This window comes from Cetorhinus maximus, chromosome 11, assembly GCF_964194155.1.
Source record: "Cetorhinus maximus chromosome 11, sCetMax3.hap1.1, whole genome shotgun sequence".
NCBI lineage: Eukaryota > Metazoa > Chordata > Chondrichthyes > Lamniformes > Cetorhinidae > Cetorhinus > Cetorhinus maximus.
The window spans coordinates 65351455-65375853 of NC_135889.1; the positions used below are offsets into that span (position 1 = coordinate 65351455).

General features: G+C 43.5%; 1 protein-coding gene across 2 annotated transcripts in view; it reads left to right on the forward strand.

Annotated features, from left to right (window-relative positions):
* The window catches only part of erich2 (glutamate-rich 2), a 199266-nt gene that overhangs the window by 68247 nt on the left and 106620 nt on the right, over positions 1 to 24399 (forward strand). For both annotated transcript variants that reach the window (XM_078551372.1, XM_078551373.1), the window contains one exon: positions 5295 to 5414. In XM_078551372.1, coding sequence (XP_078407498.1) covers positions 5295 to 5414 — 120 coding nt within the window. The remainder of the gene's footprint in view (positions 1 to 5294; positions 5415 to 24399) is intronic.

The following is a 24399-nucleotide window of genomic DNA, read 5'->3' on the forward strand; positions in this document are numbered from 1 at the left end:
ACACCTGCCTTTATCTTGTGCAGGAACCAAGGTTTCACATCTGAGTGACATGAACACTGCTCATCATAACAAGGAGCCATAGTCAAGGAGACATTCTTGGGAGTTTACTTATAATAGTGAACATTATGTACAAGTGATCAACACCCATTCAAAGGCTGTGAAACTACATCTTCTTAACCTTCCTAACCCTGCCACTAATTCTTGGTGCTCCCCCGGCATCCACAGGGGAGGCGGAGGCAGCCTGCTGACTGCTACGCCCTGTTGCCTGTGATGACCTTGGTCGGCATCTTCTGGAGGGTAAAGACCTGGAGGTCTCCGACCTGCTTTCGGGGTCCTGCTGTGTGGCAATGGCACCCTCCTCGGCCTGTGGAGCAGGAGCTGGTGGGGTCACAGGAAGATGGGATTTGGATGGGCTGGACACTCCTGGAGTCACCTGAGTGGATGGCCCCAGGGTGTACACCTGCTGATCTTCCTTCCTATGGGTGCCCGAGGGCCGCTGGTTGACTCCTTGAAGAGAAAGGAAAGCTGGAGTGAGATCAAGCTTCCCCGTATCCCTCTCACGTACACACTGTTGGAGGCCAACTATGGAGTCAGCGATTGAATTCAGCTCACGAAGCACTGCAGGACCGATGTCCTGGACCAAGGTCTCCACAGTGGCTGCCTCCTACCAGTGTTGACCTCTGTGCTTTGGCACGTCGGCACTATCACTTCAGACTGAAGGTGGACGGACCCCTCCATGTGTCTTGCAATCTGAGGAGTTCAGCTGATGTCCCTTCCTGTTGTTCCCAAGCTTACCTTTGCAGCTGCAGCAACTGAGTTATGAATGAGTCCAGAGGCTCCTCATCTGACTCGGACTGAGCAGATTTCTGGCCTCCAGCAGTCCTCCAAGTGCCAGAAAGCTGGCAAGTCCCTGCTGCTGCCTGCTATGGATCCGACAGTGCAATGTCTCACCAGATTGTGACCCCGAGGCTACTCTAGAATTAGGTCCCACTAAGGTTGTGTCTCTGCGCTGGTGGAGGGTATGAATGCGCACTGTGATGGATCTTCAATTAGGGTGTCATCAGATTCTTCTTCCGAGGTGTCTTCGGGGCTTGAGTCAAGAACCTGGCTCGTGAACTCCCTCGGCTGCTTCCCAGATGTGCCTACGAGATAATTAGTGCATGGTGGGGGACTGCAGAACAGGGAAACTCGCTCGGTTGTCATAGTTGTCTGATGGATGTTGCACTGCTGGATCCTCACTTTGTTGAGCACTGATGACCTCACTGTCAGCACAGGAATAGTTCAGATTGTCGCCGGCCAGCTGGATGACTCTATTTTCAAAGTCTGTGAGGACCTTGATGTCGGGCATTCCTCCACCAGTCTGTGACTTCTCCATTTTGTTGTGTGCCATCCTGTCCTGCATGAATACAGATGGAGAGACATTAGGCAGGACGCCTGTCAGGACAGATGAGAAGGATGCCTGGCATGTGTAGGTGGTGAGTGGTGCCATGGATGGGATGAGGACATGATCCGCAGGGCAGATGAAGATGTGTGTGAGAGAGTGAATGGTGATGTCCCTTGAACTGGCAGTGAGTGAGATCCCTCTGAATGTGTGATGAGTTTGTGAGTGAGAGAGTTGAGAGTGATGAGAAGAGTGACTTACTCTGGTGGAACAGAGGAGATCATTCATCCTTTTTTGGCACTGGGTTGCTGTCCTCTTTTGCAGGGCATTGGCGCTGACCACCGTCTCCCCTGCTGGATTTGTCACCTTGCTCGCTGGTCTTTGCCCGGAGCGGGGTAGAGGACTTCATGGCGGGCTTCCACCACATCCAGTAGGCACTCAAGGGAGGCTTCACTAAATTCCGGGGCAGCATGTGGCAGCCATGGCTTTTCAGCAGTTTTCGATCCCTTAGAGAGTGTTAGTTAGCTCTGTGCAGGGGCACCCTTTAAATATGGCACCCAGATTATTGAAGGCTTGACATGACGACGGAGCAGGCAAATCAGAGTCCGGCCCGCCAGCAATCCAGCGTGTTTCCTATGAATGCATTATTAATGAGGCAGTGCATGCCAGTTAGGGGACGAGACAGCACGAAAACCTGCCATTGCGGCCGGCAGGTCAAACAACTTTTTTCACACCCACGACCACACTTCGTGCAAATCTGGGATGATTCTGCCCTTTGTCTTCGAACAAATAGCGGCGCCATCTTGAATTTCAGCAACTTCTTAAAGCAGAAGCTACACTTAAACTTTTTTTCCCCCATGGATCAGAAATCCACTCTTCCAGATCAATGACGTAATTGAGGACTTTGGATAAAAAGATTCCTTCGATACATGATTGCTTCAGGCCTGGATAAAGGGACAGAAGCTGAACAAGTTAAAACACTGCTTTATTCAGTCAGCCTGATAATGGATGACATTATTGTTAGACAAGGAATCAACGAATCACCTGCTAATTTGAATAACTACTAAAATCATTTGATGTTTATTTTAACCAAGGAAGCAACAAAATCCTCAAAAGGGCTAAATTTAATAAGCATGTCCAGCAGTCAGGAGAACCTGTCAACACATTCATTAATGATCTGTTAAGGATGGCTGAAGGCTCCGAATACGGAAACCTAAAATCTGAACTCAGGGATAGAATAGTTGTAGGAGTAGCAGACGACACACTCTCAGACATGCTGCAAGTGAAGGAAGATCTAACCCTTAAGCAAGCAATCCAGATTGTTAGGTAGTCTGAACTCCGTGTGCAGCACATGTCCATTTTAAGAGAGAAAGCAAATAGTGGTACAAAGGAAACCCCACAGTCCAATTAGTTAAACGGCGCAGAAACAGGGACAGTCCAAGCCAAGGGAAGCAATACCCTAACAGATCAGTAGAGCAACATTGCCAGTGCTGTGGAACAAAGCGCCCCCACAGGGTAGATCAATGTCCTGCAATTTCAGCCCAATACTTTCAATGTAACAAAATTGGACACTTCAGCAAACTGTGCAAGGCTAAAACATCTAAATGCACAGAAGACCCAAAGATGAATCATGAGGGCGAGACTACACACTAAGAGGATACAGAGCCATGCTTCTTGGGTGAGGTAAAAAATGCTGGATTTTCAATTTGGAATGCGGACATTTCAGTTTACGGCCAGCTCACAAACTTTAAATTGGACATGGAAGCCAATGCTACGGTCCTTTCAGAAAAAGAACTGTGGCTGATAGACCTCTGGCTTTGAACAACAGACACGTCACTTTATGGTCATAGGCATGATTCTGGAACCACTAAGGTATGGCAGCAAACAAGCTGATATGCATCATCCATAACTAGTCTTTTTCTCTCTTGAGCAGAAATGCCTGTGTAGCCCTGAATCTCCTCAAAGCAACAGAAGATGTCAAGACAACCACTGTTGTAAATTATACAGAACTGCAAGTTCCCGAGAGCCCAAACAAGAAAGAGTATCCTGACTGGGACTTCAGCTCTGAATTGTCTTCTCCTTTTGCAGAGCAGGTTTGTCCATTTTCTTTACAGGTGTCAGAAAGCCCTCATTGGTCAGACCAGTCAACCACTCGGATGGTTACCACAACTCCTCCAGTGGAGGATGGACAAGAGAGCAACCAACAACCAGAAGAGCCCCAACCTGCGGCATTGACAACTGATGATGAGATCAACACTGCGACCACAGCAAATGCTGCAACTCCCGGACAGCATGACAGTGTCACAGATAATGCTGGAACCAAGTAGCAGCCGTCCATTGCCAACAGCACACCACACAGATAAACCCAAAGGCGAGCTTACTAGAAAAACCACATCCTCATAACAGGAATGGCCATCTTCCATCACAGAGGACATCACGATGACCCACATTACAAAGAAAGAAAAGGAAAAAAAATAACATGGAGAGGAGCACAACATTTGTTCACCCCGCAAGAAACGGAATAGAACAACAGCCACTTTTCACCGCAACTGCTGATTCAACACAACAGTTTAATACCAAGGAAAAGGAGGATAAAAGGATACCTAGATGCTAGGACAATCTCCAAATCAACATATGCAATGACAGAGTCTACCACTCCTCTGACAGTAGTGTGAATGAGATAAGGAATGGTTATAAGACTTCCAGACAGCCTGAGCCTATGAACTCAAGAGACTGGAAGGAGGGAGATGGGATAGTAATAATGATGTAAATAAATGGGGTAAACTAGAATAACTTGAAATACATTGATTAAAACTTGGGAGAAGTGTAGTATAAGGGTCTGGCACATATAGGATTAATGTGGGACTGAGTACAGTACCACCCACACTCTGATGTAAGAGAGCACATGACCCACACCTAGGAATTAGTCTAGTGTTGGGCAGACCCATGTGCACAAATAAACTTGGAGACAGCTCCTAGCTTGAACCCTTTACTGTATATATGTACATAGTTCTTGTAATTAATAAATACGTACAGTCAACCTATTTAAGACTACGAAGACTTCATTAAGACCAACACCCGACACCAGGTCATACCTTGGCATGGGAGGCATGAGGGGCCATAGGGGGTGTATGGGGAGCATACTTTGGCTTGGGGGTGGGGAGGCATGAGGGGCCATAGGGAGCGGATGAGGGCATACTTTGTCATGGGAGCATGAGGAGGACCTTTTGAACTTGCCTTTCAAAAGGTTTCCTTAAACAGACTATGGTTCACCACACCTCTGAGGTGCCTTGAACTCTTTGAAAACCTGTCCTGACTCCATGAAAATTGTGGACTACTAGGACATCCCTATCTCTGCAATGAGAATAATTTAACACCTCAGACAAAGCAAATTTCCAGTAGCACAATTTCCCTCACACTTTTACATTGAACTCAGTTCAGATTGTGAGTTCATATATAATTAGAGGCCTGATAACAAGCAATCAAATAAAATTAAGAACAAACCTCAAATCTTTTGTGTTTCTGTCACTTTGCAAACTGATTACATGTTGAAAAATTATCTCAACCACTACTCAAGAGCAGTCATAATACTTCTAAGATACCTATAAACAAAGTATTTTTAACAAATGTGACCAATATTTTAATAACGGTCTGAAATAAAATGTTAATATTTTTGTAGTATAATTCTCTAGTTGTATCTTGTTTATCACATTAACTTGATTGCTTTCATTTGTATTGCACCATAACATTTTACTTCATAGACAGCTAGTTTGGATAAAATAAGGGCAAATTAGGAATGAAGATTTAGAGGGGTGGTGAGATGAATAAAAGTAAAACACACCCATAAGGATAAACACAGCGAAAGGATATTTGCTATTTCTTTTTAATTATTTATGTTCTATTTTGCTTTCAGAACAGCCTGCATCCCCAAATAGTGAACTGAAGAGGATAACCAAACCAGAGTTAAAAAGGTCTTCTGAGAAACAACAAAACATGGATGTTAAGAAACAGCTTGTTGCATCCAAGATAAGTGGTAATTGTACATTAGAAGTGGGTTACTTCACAAAATATTTTGCCTATCCTTATTCCTTTCATTTCATTGCTATACTGAACATTGAGCAGTGTTCTGTAAATGTATTAACAACAATTGCATTTATAAAGCCCCTTTAACTAAGTAAAATGTTCCAAAGCACTTCAGAAGAGTGTTAGACATTGAGCCACATAAGGAGATGTTTGGATAGATAACCAAAAACCTTGGTCAAAGAGAAAGGTTTTCAGGAACATTTTTAATGGAGGAAAACGTGGAGAGGCTTATGGAGAAAAGTCCATAGTTTAGGACGCAGGCAGCTGAAGGCACAGCAGCCAATGGTGGAATTATTAAAATTGGGAATGCACAGAGGTGTTGGAGGAGCTTACAGAGATAAGGAGGCTGCATTCTGCACAACATGGCCCAGAGAGGCATGGACCTTGAGCATGATGAGATCCAGAGGAGCAGCACATACCTTCAGAGGAGAAAGAAGTAGTAGAACATGGTGACCCTGCACTAACAGATTTCCTAAGGTCTGACTGAGGTGTCAAACCGTTGACCACGATGGCTGGGAAGCTTGGGCTACACTGATGCAGACACGCTTCTCCTGAGGATGGCACATCCTAGATTGCATTTGACTCTGTACCACACCTCTCCCACACAGAGCAGCTGCATTCAAAATGCCAGCCACACAGCCAAGTCTGCTGTTTCCCCACAATGGCTGGAACACACATTGCCACCAGCTACACAATGTCTCCGACCACCCATCTTTGCATTGCATATCCATTTCTTTATGCTGGTGCCTTATTGTCCTCAAAGCAATGGGATTACACAAATATGGGCGTAGCGCATGAACCATCTCATCACATTGATGATTAGTCAGTGAACAGAAACATTACAAGAGTCATCCAAGTGAAACACGAAGTGGAACTACAGATGCAGCACCGTCCACACATGGCCACTGTTACAGGGTGCTCCTCTGTGGCTGAGGCTGAAAAGTATCTAATGTTGTCGTTCGGTCGTCTTGGAAGATATTAGTATCTTACTGTTGGCAAGCAATCTGGCTGGAGGCAAAGATCCTTTATCGAAATAACCTTTATTTACATACTCAACTATGTACAGGATTACAAAGCACTAGGACAGAGTCACTGCTCCTCTTCCAAATTCTCATTCTTCTCTGTGTGACATCATCATACATAGCTCTTTATGAAAAGCTCAGTGGCTATTGTTAGAGTAGTGTTCGAGGTAACCCTCTACACTTCCCAACAATGTCTCTGTTTTTACAGGGATAATCTTTGTGGTGGATTCACCAAACTCCCTGAATGTGTGCGAAATTCTTTTTGAGGCTATTGAGGACCTGTTCACCTCAAGCTCATTCTGCTCTCCTCCAGGCAGAGAGCTCGTGGGATCACTAATTGCTCATCATAGATCAAGAGATCATCAATGATGCTGATGTTACAATATTGTTCAATGTACTACCTCAAGACGGGGTTACTGGGAACATAGGCAGTATGTGTGAATCTGCACACATTCCTCATCTCACATTTGAGCCTTCCGAAGTTTTTGTGACTTCTGTGCTGTTGCTGGCAAATATTGAGTGAAGGCCTCAACTTTCTCAATGAAATTTTTAACACCTTGTTCTGGGTAGTTGGTGAGTATCGGTGACAGAGTATCAGTGTAGGTTGGTATTTTCTCTGCACACACTCAGTAAGAGTATCGTATTGCATCAGCCTCGATCTTAATCTCTGGATGGCATCTTTGTGATTTCTTTTATATCCAGTAAAGTTACCAGTGCTTTGTGATCAGTTTTGATCTTAAACTGTAGGACCAAGATGCTGTCAGAAAATTTTTCACAAGTCTAAGTCTCTGCAAGGGCTTCTTTCTTTATGACTGCATGGTGCTGTTCGGTTTCAGTTAAGGATCTTGGTGCATAAAGGACAGGTCTCCTTGTTCCATCATTCTGCACCTGGAATGGGACTGCTCCCAGTCCTGTTGTTGATACATCCGCCGCTACAATTGTTGGAAGTTCAGGATCATAGTGAGCCAGGATCTCTGAAGATATCAACAGCTTTTTGATTTGCTCAAATGATTGCTGTTGATGCTCAGTCTAGCACCATGCCTGGTCTTGCCTCAAAAGTCGTCTTAGAGGTTTGTTTACTTAAACTAGGTGGGGTAGGAATTTTCCCAGTTGGTTCACCATACCTACAAACCTTTGGAGCTTAGTGGAATTTCTGGGTGGCAGAAATTCTCATATGGCTTCTGTTTTCTGCGGGTCTGCAGTGATTCCTGTTTCCTGGATAACATGGTCGAGGAATTTCATGGTGAGTTTTGAAAATTCACACTTCTCATTTATTGTTAATCCAGCATCTTGCTGTGCTTTTAATACTTCTCTTACTGTTTTGTCATGTTCTTCCTTTGTTGAGCCATGGATTAAAACATCATCCATGTAGCATATGATACCTTCTATGTCTTCTAATATGTTGGACATTGCCGTTTGGAAAATCTTTGGTGCAGACGTGATGCCAGAAGGTAGATGGTTGAAACGTAGCATCCTAAAAGGTGTTATAAAGATGGTGAGATGTTTTGACACCTGATCCAGTGGTAACTGCCAGAATCTGCTGTTTGCTTCGAGCTTGGTAAAGATTGTACCCTTCACGGGTTTTGCAAGGTTCTTGTCTGCAGATGCCATTGGGTTTATCTCCCATTCTACTACCTTGTTCGATTGTGTTAGGTCGACACAGATTCTGATGGATCCATTTGGTTTTGGAACTGGTACCATGCCAAAGCACCACCTGGTTGGTTTCGTAACTGGCGAAGCAACACCTTGATGAAGCATCGCCTCTATCTTAATTCTTACCCATTTTAGAAGTGGGTGTGGGAACTTCCTGGGTATAAAAAGACAAATGGGTTTTGCATCTGCCTTTAGTGTGATGTGGTAGAGTTTTCAATTTTCCCAAGCCTCTTAAGTGTTTTGGAAATCCTGTTCTAAATTCGTTGTCTTGTTGTTGGTCGTTGACTTCTTCAACTTTATGGATTAGGTTCAGACCTATATAGGCTTTCCTGCTTAACAAGGAACATTCCTGTTTCTGAGTGACACATAGTCTCTCAGAGATTTTTCTGCCTTTGTATCTTAATGTTGCGTCAAACTGATCTTTGACTTTTACCTTGATTCCTCCTGGACCTTGAAGTTTTATTGATGAAGGTTGCAGAGTAACATTTTGCAGCCACATAACTCCATCAGACAGAACTGTGACTCTAGCGCCTGTATCCAATTTAAAATCAGTATGATGTCCATTGACTTCAATGTTAGCGCTCCAGTATTGGCTTCTGTTTGTTCTCTTTGACTTCACCAGGAAAAGTGATTTCCTGGCTGTCTGGTTCTTGTACTTATATAGAGGTTCATTTAAAAAATGTTCTTTTTGCTTTGCAAACACAGGCTTTTTTGAACTACATACTGTTTTAAAATGACTGACTTTGCCACATCCGTTACATTCTGCAGTTCGGGCGGGACATTCTTCACGCCTGTGGACCACCTTCTCGCCACAACGAGGACATTGTAAAATGGTGGTTGATGTCCTTTCAACACGCATTGCTGCCGCAATGCTCTTTCGTTTCCCAACCAATAAACTGAATGGCTTCAAACAACGGCTTTTTCCATGGGATTCCTCGCTCACCCCTTACAAGTACCTGTATTTGTTTTCACTCTTTAACATGTCTAGCCAGTTGCACTGCTTTGCTCAACATCAAATCTTCTCTAAATTGCAGCAAGTTTGACAGGATTTCTTCCAAAACACTGACGATTATTCTGTCTCTTATTAAATCATCTTTTAACGTTCTGTACTGACAATTATCAGCCAAACTATAGAGATCATTTATAAATGAATTGATCCATTCATCTGGTTAATTGATTTAGGTGGTTGAATTTTGCGTGCTCTAAGATGATGTTTCGATAAAGACTAAAATACGAGTCAAAGGCTCCGAAGACATCCTCATAGAAGGCTGTTTCCTCGTTCACCTCCTGCCTGGCCAGCACATCATTTACGATGCTACAATGGCTTATAACAAGGTGCTAACCTGGTCCTTGTTAGCCCCGAAGCATTTCGATAATGAGTGAAACGCTTTCTCCAGTTTTTCCATTGCCCAGCCTGTTCTGGAATGATTCTGGAGATGTAGGGTGGAAATCATTGCTCACTCCGGGTCGAGGTTCCCGTTTCCCACGCTGCTTTCTGTGCTGGCTACTGGGCTGTCCTCATGGTTTCCCTCTCTAGTCAGATTACTGTGTAGGCCTTGAAGTCCTTTACCTGCTGCTCTCTGCTGCTGCTGGGCTTCTTTTCAAGCTGTTTCCCACCTTTTTATGCTGCTTTTCTCTGGGTCTGGTCACCGCAGCCACCATCTATTCTTATCGCTGGATCGCCTTGGATGATATTAGGTGGCTTACTCTCAACAAGAGATCTGGCTGGAGGCAAAGGTTCTTCTTCAAAGTAACCTTTATTTACATACTCAACTATGGACAGGATTACCAATCACTCGGACAGAGTCACTGCTTTGATCTCAGATTCTTCTCATTCCCTTCTGTGTGACATCATCATTACATAGCTCCTTACGCACATGCTCAGTGACTATTGTTAGAGTTAACCCTTTACTGTACAGTGTGTAATATTCTTGGTCTCGTTGTGCTAACAGAATATTTACAGAGTCTGCTGAGGTAAGGAAAACATCAACATATTTGGAACACTTCACTGCAAGCTTTCTTGCCATGTGGTCTACATGAGAGACCAAGATCATGAGACATTGCATCACTTACTGTGTCTCATTAGCATACCACACAGTTAGAATTAACCCCTTGTACTATCAAGTGGAGGCAGGCTGCTCACTTGTGCCTGCATGTGCCTGTGGTACCCTCCTTCAATCCCTTTTACCAGCATCTTGGCCCTTATTCTCTTGGCACTCTTTGGTGGAAAGGCTATGCCTTTTCCCGGCAGTAGGAATTTGGCTGGCTCTTATATCCCTCAGTATCACTACAGGCTTACTCACCTCACCCTGGGGAAATGTGGCCACCCTTCCTTTGGATACAAAATCCTTGTAACTCTCAGGGATTTGTTTAACTTTACCTGCGCTCTCAGGAGTGCATCTACAGAGATTTCTAGCCGCAGTTAGAGTCTTAGCCTGATCTGCTATGCTGTCTGACTGACCCCACCGGTGCAGAGAATGGGAGTATGTGCCCTGATAAATTCCACTGGTTTTTCCCGTAACTTCCAGCAGTTGACCCGGAGGTGCCCTACCTTTTGGCAGTTAAAACACAGAGGTTTCTTGGCCTCACTTTTCATCTCAGCACCACCCTTTCTGTCCTGAGGAGGGCCCCCAGCATTTCCTTTTCTCCCAGGGCTGCTCAGTTTTCTATCACTCTCTCCACCTCTATTCATTCCAGTTGGTTGTGGGTGACTAGGGGAAGGTCTCTTCTCAGATAAGGGTTTGTGGATCAGCTCATAATCATCAGCCAGTGTGGCTACCTGCTGGCTCCTGTAACCTCTGTTCCTCTAGGTGTGTTCTTATTGGGAAGGGTATGGAGTTTTTAACTCCTCAAGGAGAATTATTTCATGGAGGTTTTTGTAAGCGGCTTCTGTTTTAAGTGTCTGCACCCACTGGTCAAAAGCAAGTTGCCTTTCAAATTCCAGGCACGTCTGGTGAGGCTGTTTCTGGAGGGTATGGAATTTCTGACAGTACACCTCCGCCACTAACTGGTACGCATTTAAAATGTCTGCCTTATAGTCAGTGGCACTTTCCTCAGACAAGAGGGAGTAAAATTCGTGAGCTTTCCCTGAAAGTTTACTCTGCAGTAATAAGGACCAATGTTGGACTGGCCACTTCAACTACTGTGCTAACCGCTCAAAAGAGATAAAGAAGGCGTCCAGCTCTGCTTCATCAAATTTAGGGATTAAATGAGCCAACTGAATTGTCTCAGCCCTTAAGTCTAAGCTAGTGGTGTCTTCAACGGACATAGTAGGATCTTTGCCCCACAGCTCGAGCTGTTTTAGTTTAAGCTCCCTTTCCCTCTCTCTGTCCTGAAATGTTTTCTCTTCTCTCTGTGCCCCTTCCTGTCTTTCCTCTTCCTCTCTGTTTCCCTTTCCTTTTCTCTTTCCTTAAATTCTAATTTCCGCTGCTCCAATTTTAATCTCTCTACTGCTACTCTATCCGTTTCATCATCCTCAATTTCCATCTGTAGCCCGTTGGCTGCCCCTTTTAAAATTTCGGGTTTTCGGGCGAAATTCTAATCCCAAGTGCCTCGCTAGCTCTTTTAACTGTTTGAGGAACAGAACTTTTAAATCCTCAAAAGTAACTTCCCCAATTCTCCTAGAAAAGCACTGGCATCATACACTTTTGTAGTACAGACGCAAGAAAATCTTTTTGCAATTTAAAAAAAATTGGTTTCAAAGGAACAATTTACTTACCCCAACTCTTATTCTTTCGTTTAGTCTGTGGGAACTATCCTGGCACCGAGCCCCCAATTTGTTATGACTGGTCCTTGGGCGAGATCCCCCCCCCCCAATTTGTTATGATCCTGGACAAGATACCCCAAATTGTTAACTTCCCAAACAGGACACCAATTTTGTTATGCTCCCAGGTGAGGAAGAATGAGCTGGCTCCCCTTCTATATTCAACTCCCTTGGTTGGTCGCAACAAGGTTAACTTAAAACCTTAACCCTTCCCTCTTGGATACCTTTTCCTAGTCCAAATGCATCTATGTTTTAGAAGGAGCTAATTTAACCTGGCTTTTTTGAGTCAAAGAAAAAGTAAGTTTATTAATTACTAAAAACCCAAGAAAAATAATAAAAATGTAGCATACACACATCAGAAATGAGAAGTCGAGTCCAAAAAATGTTACACAAGATATACGAATCAGTCTTTGGCTTGTCCATGAGGAGTAGATAGCGAAACGTTGCAGCCTTTAAGTTGGGTGATTCCGGTAGAGCTGACTTTGGCAGTTGGTTTGGGGATGCTAGGTTCTGCAACTTAGCTGAAGGAGTTGTCCTACTTCCTTTTTGACTGTGGCTTTGCTGACTTGTGATCTGCCTGCAACAACAGAGAGACTTTTACCTGCAAGTTGCAGGGATCCCTAGTTGCTGTTCTTCTGCTATGATCTTCACAGCACACACTAGCACACCGGAACTAGAACACACAGATCAGGTTTGCAGCTGGGTTTTTAACCCTTTTTCTTGTGTATTCCTGGAAGGGAAAAACAAACATGTCTTTCTCCCAGAATCTGCTTTCTTTCAACTCTGACTATTTCCGCATCCTGGGATATAACTCAACAGGAGATGGTTTCTGCTGAGATGTGGTAATCAGTCTCCATGCTTCTGCAACCACAGGAGATTAAAGTTTAGTCTTTTGCATTGCCTCTCTTCCTTTCAAATGTCTCTGTCTGAAGCAGGCCTTGACATCTTTTAGGAGTGACATCCCATAATGTCCCTGGACTAGCTGATCAAGTATAATCCACATAGGAACTTTCCAGAAAGTGGTTACTTTACATTCTCAGTCAGCTTTTGCTTGTAGGCCTTTTAAAAAAACACATGCCAGACTTAAAAAGTTCAATGTGTCCGTAAGTAATTCGGGGCTGTAATCCGCTGTCATGACACTTGAGATATTTCAGAGCACATCTCACAATGGACTCTTCCATTCACTGCCCAAGGCTCTGCATTGTCTCAGGAAACTCCAATATTTGGGCACACTTTTACTGTAGCTGCTCCAGAACAACCCACCTTGTATGTGATCCTCGAGGATTTGCACCTCTGTCCAGCTGAGCTTGGCTGAAGCTGCCCTTCACTCTCCGAGGGGGGCTAAGCACAACTACTTCTGCCTCTGTTACCTCTTTCTGTTCACAAGTGAAGTCCTAGTCATCTTGTGCCACCTGTTCTAAACTGGTGTGAGACCCACACCGAGTTGAGTACATCTGCACTGGTGGAGCATGTGCTTGTTGGCGATGCCACGAATACACTTTCTCTAATGCTGCCACCAATGACATTGTGGTATGCTGAGGTTGCTGCTCTACAATTGACCCTGTGAGAGAGATAAGACATTAGTTAGGAAAGGTCTCTTCTGTCAGTCGCTGCTTAGGCATAGTTGCAGCAGCCCAAGACAGCTTATGCACAAACAAGGACAGAGCTCCATCCACTTCACATGGAAATGGTAACATGCTTTCATCTTTTCTTGGACAGCACCCATCTAGCCTTCGCTGACTTCTCGCCGAGCTGACATCTTGGGCCTCTCCTCCATGGACGCCAGAATTACGATATGCGCCCCTCCACCTTTTTCACATATCGTATGCTCTTTTTCCCTGCAAAGTCAAGAGTGAGTGAATTAAGACTATGGTGCTCTCCTCCACTGTGACCTGGAGCTCATTCACGTGTGTGTGGTGTGTGTGATATACACATGTATGTGTACTCTGCACCTCAGGCTGCTCTGCTCATTGTTGTCCTGGTGAGTCCAGAACTGGAGGCCTGTCTGGGTGTAACATTGAACTCACTTTGCCAGACTTCAGAAGGTTGTTGAAGCACTTCCTGCACTGCAGCTGCTCGCCTTCTGAACCATCTCCATCCATGCCTGCTTTATCTGACAGACTGGTCTCCTCCTGCTGCCCTCTGGAAATAGGGTGCTATTCTGGGATGCCACCACCTCTAACATCCTCCAGTGAGGCATCGGAAAATTGTGGGGCTGTCCTTTGTTGTGCATATGCAATTTTGCTGCTCCACTGTGTTCCTGCCTCTGCCATCGCCCAGGATGGCGGCATCCACAATCATGGTTGCCAGGTACCCTTTAAATCAGGCTTGCCACTTCTACATTCTGCCTCCTCAACATTTCTGCTATCCCTAATCGGATGATGAACGCGCCAGAGGGCCACTAATTAACGGCTTCCTTGCACTCATTGGATTTCTAGCAGCGATGTCACACAGGTTTAGGGACCTGGAAATGGTCCTAGGAACATAGAAGCAGGAGTCAACTATTCAGCCCATTGAGCTTGCTCCACCATTCAATTAGATCATGGCTGATCATCTACCTCAACCTCACTTTCCTACACTATCCCCATATCCCTTGATATCATTACTATCCAGAAAGCTATCGATTTCTGTCTTGAACACGCTCAATGATTGAACTTCCTCAGCCCTCCAAAGATTCACCACCCGCTGAATGAAGAAATTCCTCCTCATCTCAGTCCTAAATAGCTTGCCTCTTATTCTGGGATTGTATCCTCTGGGTCTAGACTCACCAGCCACAGGAAACATCCCAGCTACATCTACCCTGTTATGCCCTGTAAGAATTTATAAGTTTCAATGAGATCACCTCTCATTATTTGAAATTCTAGAGAACACAGGCCCAGTCTTCTCAATCTCTCCTCATAAGACAATTGTGCCATCCTAGGGATTAGTCTGGTGTACCTCCATTGCATGCCCTCCATAGCAAGTATATCTTTCCTTTGATAAGGAGACCAAAACTGTACACAATACTGGAGGTGCGGTCTCATCAAGGCTCTACACTATTGCAAAAAGACATATTTACTCTTGTACCCAAATCTCCTTGTGATGAAGGCCAACATACAACTTGCCTCCCTAATTGCTTGCTGCACCTGCATGTTAGCTTTTAGTGACTCATGAATAAGGACACCCATGTCCCTTTGAAAATCAACACTTCCCAACATCTCACCAATTAAGAAATACTTTGTCTTTCTGTTTTTTTTTTAACCAAAGTGGATAACTTCATACTTATTCACATTATATTTCACCTACCATAGAACCATAGAAAAGTTACAGCACAGAAAGAGACCAGTCAGCCCATTGTGTCTGTACCGGCCAAACGGGGAAAAAAAAATGCTGCCCATTTTAATCCCACCTTCCAGCACCAGCTCCATAGCCTTGCACGTTACAGCACTTTAGGTGCACATCCAGGTGCCTTTTAAATGAGTTGAGGGTTTCTGCCTCCACCACCAAATCAGGCAGTGAATTCCAATTCTGGGTGAAGAAGTTTTTCCTCATGTCCCCTCTAATCCTTCTACCAATCACCTTAAATCTGTGTCCCCTGGTTACTGACCTTTCTGTTAGGGGAAACAGGTCATTCATCTATCTGGGCCCCTTATAATCTTGTACACCTCAAATTAGGTCATCTCTCAGCTCCAAGGAAAACAATCCCAACCTATCCAATCTTTCCTCATAGCTGCAATTTTCAAGCGCTGGCAACATTCTTGTAAATCTCCTCTGCACTCCCTCCAGAGCAATCATGCCCTCCCTGTAATGTGGCGACCAGAACTGTACATAAAACTCCAGCTATGGCCTTACCAGCGTTTTATACAGTTCCATCATTACATCCCTGCTTTTGTGTCCTATACCTCACCCAATAAAGGAAAGCATTCCATATGCTTTCTTTACCATCTTATCAATCTGTCCTGCCACCTTCAGGGACCTGTGAACATGCATAGCAAGGTCTCTCACTCCCTCTACCCCTCCCAACATCCTCCCATTTAATTGTGTATTCCCTAGTTTTGATTGCCCTCCCTAAATGCATTACCTCACACTTCTCTGGATTGAATTCCATCTGCTGCTTTTCTGGCCACTCAACCAAACTATTGATATAATTCTTGAGACAACAGCTATCCTTTTCACGATTAACTACACAGTCAATTTTTGTGTCATCTGCAAATTTCCCAATCATGCCACCCACATTTTAGTCCAAATCATTAATATATACAACAAACAGCTAGGGACCCAACACAGAATCCTATGGAATTTTACATTTGCAAAATCATCCATCAGCTATTACCCTTTGTCTCCTGTCGCTGAGCCAATTTTGAATCTAACTCGCCACATTCCCCTATATCCCATGGGCTTTTACTTTTCTGACCAGTCTACCATGTGGGACTTTGGCAGCTGCCTTACTAAAATCCATGTAAACAACATCTACTGCACTCCCCTCATCAATCCTCGTTGTTACATCCTCAAAAAATTTGATTAAATTACTAAGACACGACCTTCCCCTAACAAAACCATGCTGACTATCCCTGATTAATTTGTTCCTTTCTAAGTGACAATTTATCCTGTCTCTCAGAATTGATTCTAATAATTTGCCCACCACAGAAGCCTGGCCGACCGGCCTATAACTATTTGGTCTATCCCTTGCATCCTTTTTAAATAATGGTGCAATGTTCGCAGACTCCAATCCTCTCGGACCTCGCCTGTATCAAGTGAGGATTGGAAAATGGTCCTCAGAGCATCCGCTATTTCCTCCCTAGCTTCCTTTAACAGCCTAGGATACAATCCATCCGGCCCTGGTGATTTATCCACCGTCAAGGATGTCAGCCCCTCCAGTACATCTTCTTTCACAATGCTTAGTGTATCTAACATTTCACACTCCTCTTTAAATCTGCTTCATTCCTCTCCTTAGTGAAGACAGAGACAAAGTACTCATTGAAAACCCTGCCCACATCTTCAGCGTCACAGCACAATTTACCATGTACATCTCTGATCGGCCCTACCCTTTCCTTAGTTATCCTCTTGCTCTTAATGTACCAGTAAAACATCTTTGGATTTTCTTTGATTTTACCTGCCAATATTTTTTCATATCCTCTCTACTTTCGTAACTTGCTTTTTTACTTCACTCCTGTACTTTCTATACTCCTCTGGGCGTTCTATGGTATTAAGTTTTTTGTGACTGTCATAAGCTTTCTTTTTCTGCTTTATGTTACCTTGTATGTTTCTAGATAACCAGGGGGCTCTATATTTAGCAGTACCACCCTTTTTCTTTGTGGGCACATGTATACACTGTGCCTGTAGAATCTCACTTTTGAATGCTCCCCCACTGGTCTGTCACCAATTTTCCTTCATGTAGCTGTAACCTGTCCACTTTTGCCAAATTACCTCTCAGCTTCATAAAATTTGTCTTTCCCCAATTTATAACATTTACTCCTGTTCTATCTTTATCTTTTTCCATAATTATATTAAATCTAACTATATTATGGTCACTATCTCCAAAATGGTCATCCACTGCTACATCATTCACTTGCCCAGCTTAGTTTCCTAATATTAAATCTAGAATTGCCTCCCTCTCGTTGGGCTTGTTACATGCTGTTTAAAAAGTTCTCTTGAATGCAGTTCAAGAATTTTGTGCCCCCTGTGCCTATTACACTGTTCATATCCCAGTTGATATTAGGTTGGTTGAAATCCCCAGCTATTATTGCCGGATTGTTTTTATACTCAGAAATTTGCCTACATATTTGGTCTTCTATCTCCCTCTCACTATTTGGGGGTCCAGAGTACACTCCTAGTAGTGTGGCTGCCCCCTTTTTTATTCCTGAGCTCAACCCATATGGCCTCATTTGATGATTTATTTAGTATATCATCCCTCATCACAGCTGTAATTGATTCTTTAACCAATAATGCTACACCCCCTTCTTTTTTAGTCCCCTCTCTATTCTGGCTGAAAACCCTATATCCAGGGATGTTGAGCTCCAGCCAAGTTTCCGTTATAGAATGATATCATGCTGCCATGTGTCTATCTGTGCCCTCAGCTCATCTACTTTGTTTGATATACTCCTGGCATTTAAATAAATACCTTTTAACATTGCCAAATTCCTTTGCTGTAAACTTTTTAACCTTTTGCTCTTTCTGTCTTTCAGAGTCACTCACTAATTTTCTGTCTCCCACTCCCTGCTCTGAATTTGTCCAATCTGAATCTGCCCTCAGGTTCCCATCCCCCTGCCAACCTAGTTTAAACCCTCCCCAACAACACCAGCAAACTCCCTGCAAGGACATTCATCCCGGTCCTATTCTAGTGTAGACCATCTGGCTTGTACAGATCCCACCTTCCCCAGAACCAGTCCCAATGCCCTAGAAATCTGAAGCCCTCCCTCCTGCACCATCTCTCCAGCCATACATTCATCTGGTGTATTCTCCTATTTGCATACTCAATAGCACGTGGCCTTGGAAGTAATCTGGAGATTACTACCTTTGAGATCCTGCTTGCTAATCTCTTTCCTAACTCTCTGAACTCAGCCTGCAGGACCTCATCCCTTTTTCTACCTATATCGTTGGTACCAATGTGAACCATAACCTCTGGCTGTGCATTCTGTGCAATCCAGAATGCTCTGAAGCTGCTTGGTGATATCCTTGACCCTTGCATCAGGGAGGCAACATACCATCCTGGAATCATATCTGCGACCACAGAAGTGCCTGTCTGTTCCCCTAACTATAGAATCCCCTACCACTATTGCTCTCCTTTCTTTTATCTGCCCTCCCCGCACAGCTAAGTCATCCATGGTGCTCTGGTCATGATTCTCGCTGCTCTCTCCAGAGGAACCCTCTTCTCCATTGGTACTCAGAACTGAGTACCTGTGAGAAAGTGGGATGTCTTCAGGGGTCTTTTGCACAACCTGCCTTGCCTTCTTGTCTGTCTGATGGCCATCCAGTCCCTCTCTGCCAGCTCTTTCATAAGCTGCGGGATGACCTTCTGAAATGTGCTATCCATGTAGCTCTCATCCTCGCGAATGCTCCTCAATGACACCAACTGCTCCTCGAGTTCCAAGATAAGGCGCTCAAGTTTTTCCATTTGTTGTCACTTTCTGCACATGTAGTTGTCCAGGACATGGGTAGCGTCATGGTACAGGATGTGCACTTGACAGGCATGAGCAGCACCATGCCTCGAATTATTTATTTACTGCACCGAAATTGGAATTTAAGTAAACACAATAAAATATTAACTCTCAGCCTGTCCGAGGGCCAGTTATTTTTTTAAATCCCCGACTCTCGATGGAACTCTTGCTCTGTCCTCGCACTGGTCTTGTTCAAAGCCCCGATTCTCGTTGGAAGTCTCACTCTGTCCTCGTGCCGGTTTATTTCAAATCCCTAACAGCAAAGTCTAATTTGCTAGGGTACAGTTGACTTCCGTCTGTTTTTTCTGAGTTCTTGTTGCTGGGCAGATCTTTGAAAAAACTTTGCATATGTTGTATTTTGCAACAAATGTATCAATGTCGGTACAGAGTGATTTTTGTACTGACCTGCACTGCGGTGGGCTTAGAAACCTGGTTTTGCCTCTGTTTTAGTTTGGGAGAAAATCTGCTCTCCTTGTTCAAGATGCGTGTTTGAAGCTATTTTCCTTTGAGTTTAGAGTACTTATAAAAACTCAGATTTCAGCATTTCCAAAATGCTGAGAAGGGTTGTACTCACAGCCTGTGTTGCATTTCACTGGTACTGCTGTTTATTATCCTCTGGTCCATAAGTTTCCCTTTTTTAAAAAAACCCTTTGAAACTGCAGCAATTTCTTCAGGGCTCTTGCAATGGACTTCCACTCACTCTGGTGGATTCCTCAACCTCCAAGTCTGTACCGAAGCTTCAACTTATTCTTCAAGTTTTCTTCTTGGATGCTTCCAAACTTCTTTTCCTCTCTTTGCCCATTTTACACTTTCACTATCCCAACCCTTTATTAGGATAATTGAAGAATTGATTGCTCTGACTGCTTTTCTCTTAGATGTTTAAGTCGTCTGTAGTCCAGTGATCTGTGGCTCTCTGAATTCTCAGTTACGTTTAGAACATGAGCTTTTAACTTTGTGGAAACCTGTCCATTTTTACTGCCAATAGTTAATATTGTGAACAATTACTCTGTTCAGGTATTAACCAAGGAAGACATGAGCAACTTGCCTTCTCCATACAGCAGGAGCTGAGGCAAAATTAATTGTCCATGTTCTTGCCCATTCACTTAGTCTGTCCAAGTCCCCTTGAAGATCCATACATCCTACTCATAATTTACATTTTCACCTAGTTTTTTGTCATCAGCAAATTTGGAAATATTATATTTGGTCCCCACATCCAAATCATTGATACAGATTGGGAATAGCTGGGACCCAAACACTGATCCTTGTGGTACCCCATTAGTCACAGCCTGCCAACCTGTGAATGATCAGCTTATTCCTACTCTCTATTTGCTGTTAACCAATTCTTAATCCATACCAGTATATTACCCCCAATCCCATGTGCTCTAATTTTGTCTACTAACCTGTGTGGGACCTTATCAAAAGTTTCTGAAAATCCAAATACATCCACAGGTTCTTTATCTATGCTACAGATAACATCTTCAAAAAACTCCAACAGGTTTGTCAAACATGATTTCCCTTTCATAAATCCACATTGACTCTGCCCAATCATATGATTATTTTTGAAGTGTCCCGTTATCACATCCTTTATAATAGGTTCTAACATTTTACCTACTACTGACGTCAAACTAACAGGTCTGTAGTTTTCCGTTTTCTCTCTCCCTCCTTTCCACTTAAATAGTGGAGTTACATTTGCTTAGTTCCAATCTGCAGGAACCTTTCTGGAATTTATAGAATTTTGAAAGATAACCACCAAAGCATCCACTATCTCGAAAGCCACCTCTTTGGGATGTTGCTCATTAGGTTCAGCAGATTTATCAACCTTCAATCCAATTAATTTTTCGACTACTACCTCTTTATTAATACTAATTTCTTTCTATTCCTTATTTCCACAAGCCCCTTGGGTCCCTAGTATTTCTGGGAGATTTTCTGTATCTTCCTCCATGAAGACAGACACAAAGCAATTGTTTAGGTTCTCTGCCATTTCCATATTCTCTGTTATAAATTCTCCTGTTTCCACCTGTAATAGACCCACATTTGTCGTCGCTAACCTTTTCTTTTCACATACTTAAAGAAGCTTTTACCTAAAGGAACCTTTATGTCTCTCACTAACTTGCATTCATATTCTCTTATCCCTTTCTTTATCTGTTTCTTGGCCCTCCTTTGCTGAATTCTAAATTGCCCCCAATCCTGACATAAGCCACTTCCTTTGATCTCACTAAATCTTTAACTGCTTCTGTTAGCCATGGTTGATTCACCTTTACTGTTGGGTTTTTGTGTCTTAGAGGAATGTATATTTGTTGTAGACCATATAATACTTATTTAAGTACTAACCGTTGCCTGTCTACCATCAAATGTTTTAGTATATTTTCCCAATCCACCATAGCCAACGTGCCCTTTGTACCTTCATAGTTTCCATTGTTCAGATTTAAGACCCTAGTTTCAGAATGAAGTATATCACTTTTAAACTTAATGTAAAATTCTATCATATTGTGGTCACTATTTTGTAAAGGTTCCTTTACAGCAATGTTAGTAATTAGCCCTTTCTCATTACATAATACTAAATCTAAAATAGTCCAATCCCTATTTGGTTCTTTAATGTATTGCTCCAGAAACCCATTTTTTAAAAAATTCATTCATGGGATGTGGGCGTTGCTGGCTAGGCCAGCATTTATTGCCCATCCCTAATTGCTCTTCAGAGGGCATTTAAGAGTCAGCCACATGGCTATGGGTCTGGAGTCACATGTAGGCCAGACGAGGTAAGGACAGCAGATTTCCTTCCCTAAAGGACATTAGTGAACTAGATGGGTTTTTACAACAATCGACAATGGTTTCATAGTCATCATCAGGCTTTTAATTCCAGATTTTTATTAGATTCAAATTCCACCATCTGCCCTGGCGGGATTCGAACCTAGGTCCCCAGAGCATTACACTGGGTCTCTGGATTACTAGTCCAGCGACAATACCACTATACCATTGTCTCCCCTATCTCATATACATTCCAAGAATTCATCCTCCACAGCATTAGTGCTAATTAAGTTTACCTAGTCTATATGTAAATTGAAGTTGCCTATTATTACTGTATTTCCTATGTTACATACAGCTCTAATTTCCTGGCTTATACTGTGCCCTACAGTTTGATGGGTTATAAACAACTCCCAGCAATGTTTGCTGCCCCTTGCTGTTTCTTGGCTCCACCCAAACTGATTCTACATCTCGATCCTTCAATCAAAGGTCCTCTCTTACTAAGGTGCTGATCTTGTCCCTTATTAACAGTGCTACCCCACCTCCTTTTCCTTTTTGCCTATCCTTCCTAAATGACGGATATTTTTGAATATTCAGTTCCCAGTCTCGGTCACCCTTTAACCATGTCTCTATGTTGGCAATTAAACCATACCCATTTACCTCTATTTGTGCCTCCAAATCATCTACTTTATTGCATAGGCTGCGTGCATCAGATAGAATGTCCTGAACTTTGTCTTTTTAACATTATTCCACATTCCAAGCTATGTGATGCTTGCTTTCACTTCATCTGCCTTCTAAATTTACTTACTACTTTTTTACTTCCTGTTACCAGTTTTGCTTCCCTCCAATCTGAGCTCCCTGTCAGGTTCCCAACACCCCTCCTATCTAGTTTAAACCCTCTCCAACAGCACTAGAAAATTTCCTTGAGAGGATGTTAGTCTCAGTCCTGTAAAGGTGCAATCCTATCCCAGAACCGGTCCCAATGCCTCAGAAATCTGATGCCCTCCCTCCTACAACAATTCTCCAGCCACATGTTCAGTCGCTTAATCCTTCTATTCCTATGCTCACTAGCACGTGGGCATTGGGAATAATCCTAAAATTACTGCTTTTGTAGTCCCAATTTCTTTCCTAACTCCCTAAAATCTGCTTTTAGGACCTCATTCCTCTTCCTACCTATATCATTTGTACCAATGTGGACCATGACCTCTGGCTCCCCCAGAAGAATGTCCTGTAACTGCTCTGTGACATCCTTGATCCTGGCACCAAGGAGACAACATACCAACCTGGAGTCACGTCTACAGCCACAGAAACACCTGTCTATCCCCCTAACTAACAAATCCCCTATCATTATTGCCCTTCCATTCTTCTTTTACCCCTCCTGTGCAGCTAACCCACCTGTGGTGCCAAGGACTTGGCTCTTGCTGCGCTCCTCTGAGGAACCATCGCCCTCACCAGTATTCAAAATGGAAAACCAGTTAGTGAACGAGATCAATTCAGGGGAATCCTGCAATACCTGCCTGGTTCTCTTAGGCTGCCTGGTGGTCACCCGCTCCCTTTCTGCCTGCATGCAGTGTGACCACCTACCTAAAAGTACTATCCATGTAGTTCTCTGCCTTGCAGATGCACCACAGTGACCCCAGCCGCCACTCAAGTTCTGAAACCCGGAGCTCAAGCTTCTGCAGCCGATGACACTTCCTACAGATTTGTTTGTCTAGGACACATGGTGCGTGACTTCCCACATTCCACAGGATGCATATTCTACTTGGCCGAGCTACCCTGTCGTACTTTAACTTTTACAAACTATTTATTATAAGTAGACTAAGTAAGATAACTTACCAGTTACTCACCAATCAGCTTCTTCCTCTGTACCGAAGTAAGAACCAAAAATTAAAAAAAAACTTCCTTGCCCTCTTCACCGAACCCCCTCAGTCACCAAACTCCCAGCTGCTCAATTTGTAAAGTAGTACTCCGTGACATCGGGGTCCCAACCCTGGAATGAAAATTCAGAATAACATGCCCCAGAACCAATAAAGGGGCATGCCATTTTAGATTTAGTAATGAACAATGAACCAGATTTAGTTAACAGCCCAAAAGTGCAAAATAATTATCTAATACCGATCATAATATGATTGAATTCAGTATAGTGTTTGAAAGGGAAAAGCTTGAAACAGCTACTAAGGATTGTAGATTTTGGTAAGGCTGACATCAATGCAATGTGACAGAGACTGTCTGCAGTAAACTGGGCAAGTCTGTTAATGGGTAAAACATCAAAAATAAGTAGCAGAAGGTGCTACCCGATTCAACGGGTGTACCTCAGCTTCATTGTGATGTCCGTGCACTAAATGCTATGTCGACTACGCCTTTCCAGGAAAGTGGTTGCGGAGCTATGTGGAATAATGGAACTGGAAGTTGTGGCCACTGGGAAGTGGTGGCCGTCCAATGCATGTTGCCTTAAATGTGATGTTGGCTCTCAGCTTTTTCACCAGAAAATTGTTCTGGGGATCATCTGGAAATCTATTTGACATCTCTCAGTCAGCAGCCTGTGGCTGCATAAAGAAGGTCAGGGTGCCATATATAACTACCAATCAGGCTTTGGGGCCAGGGTCGGAGTTCCCCAAA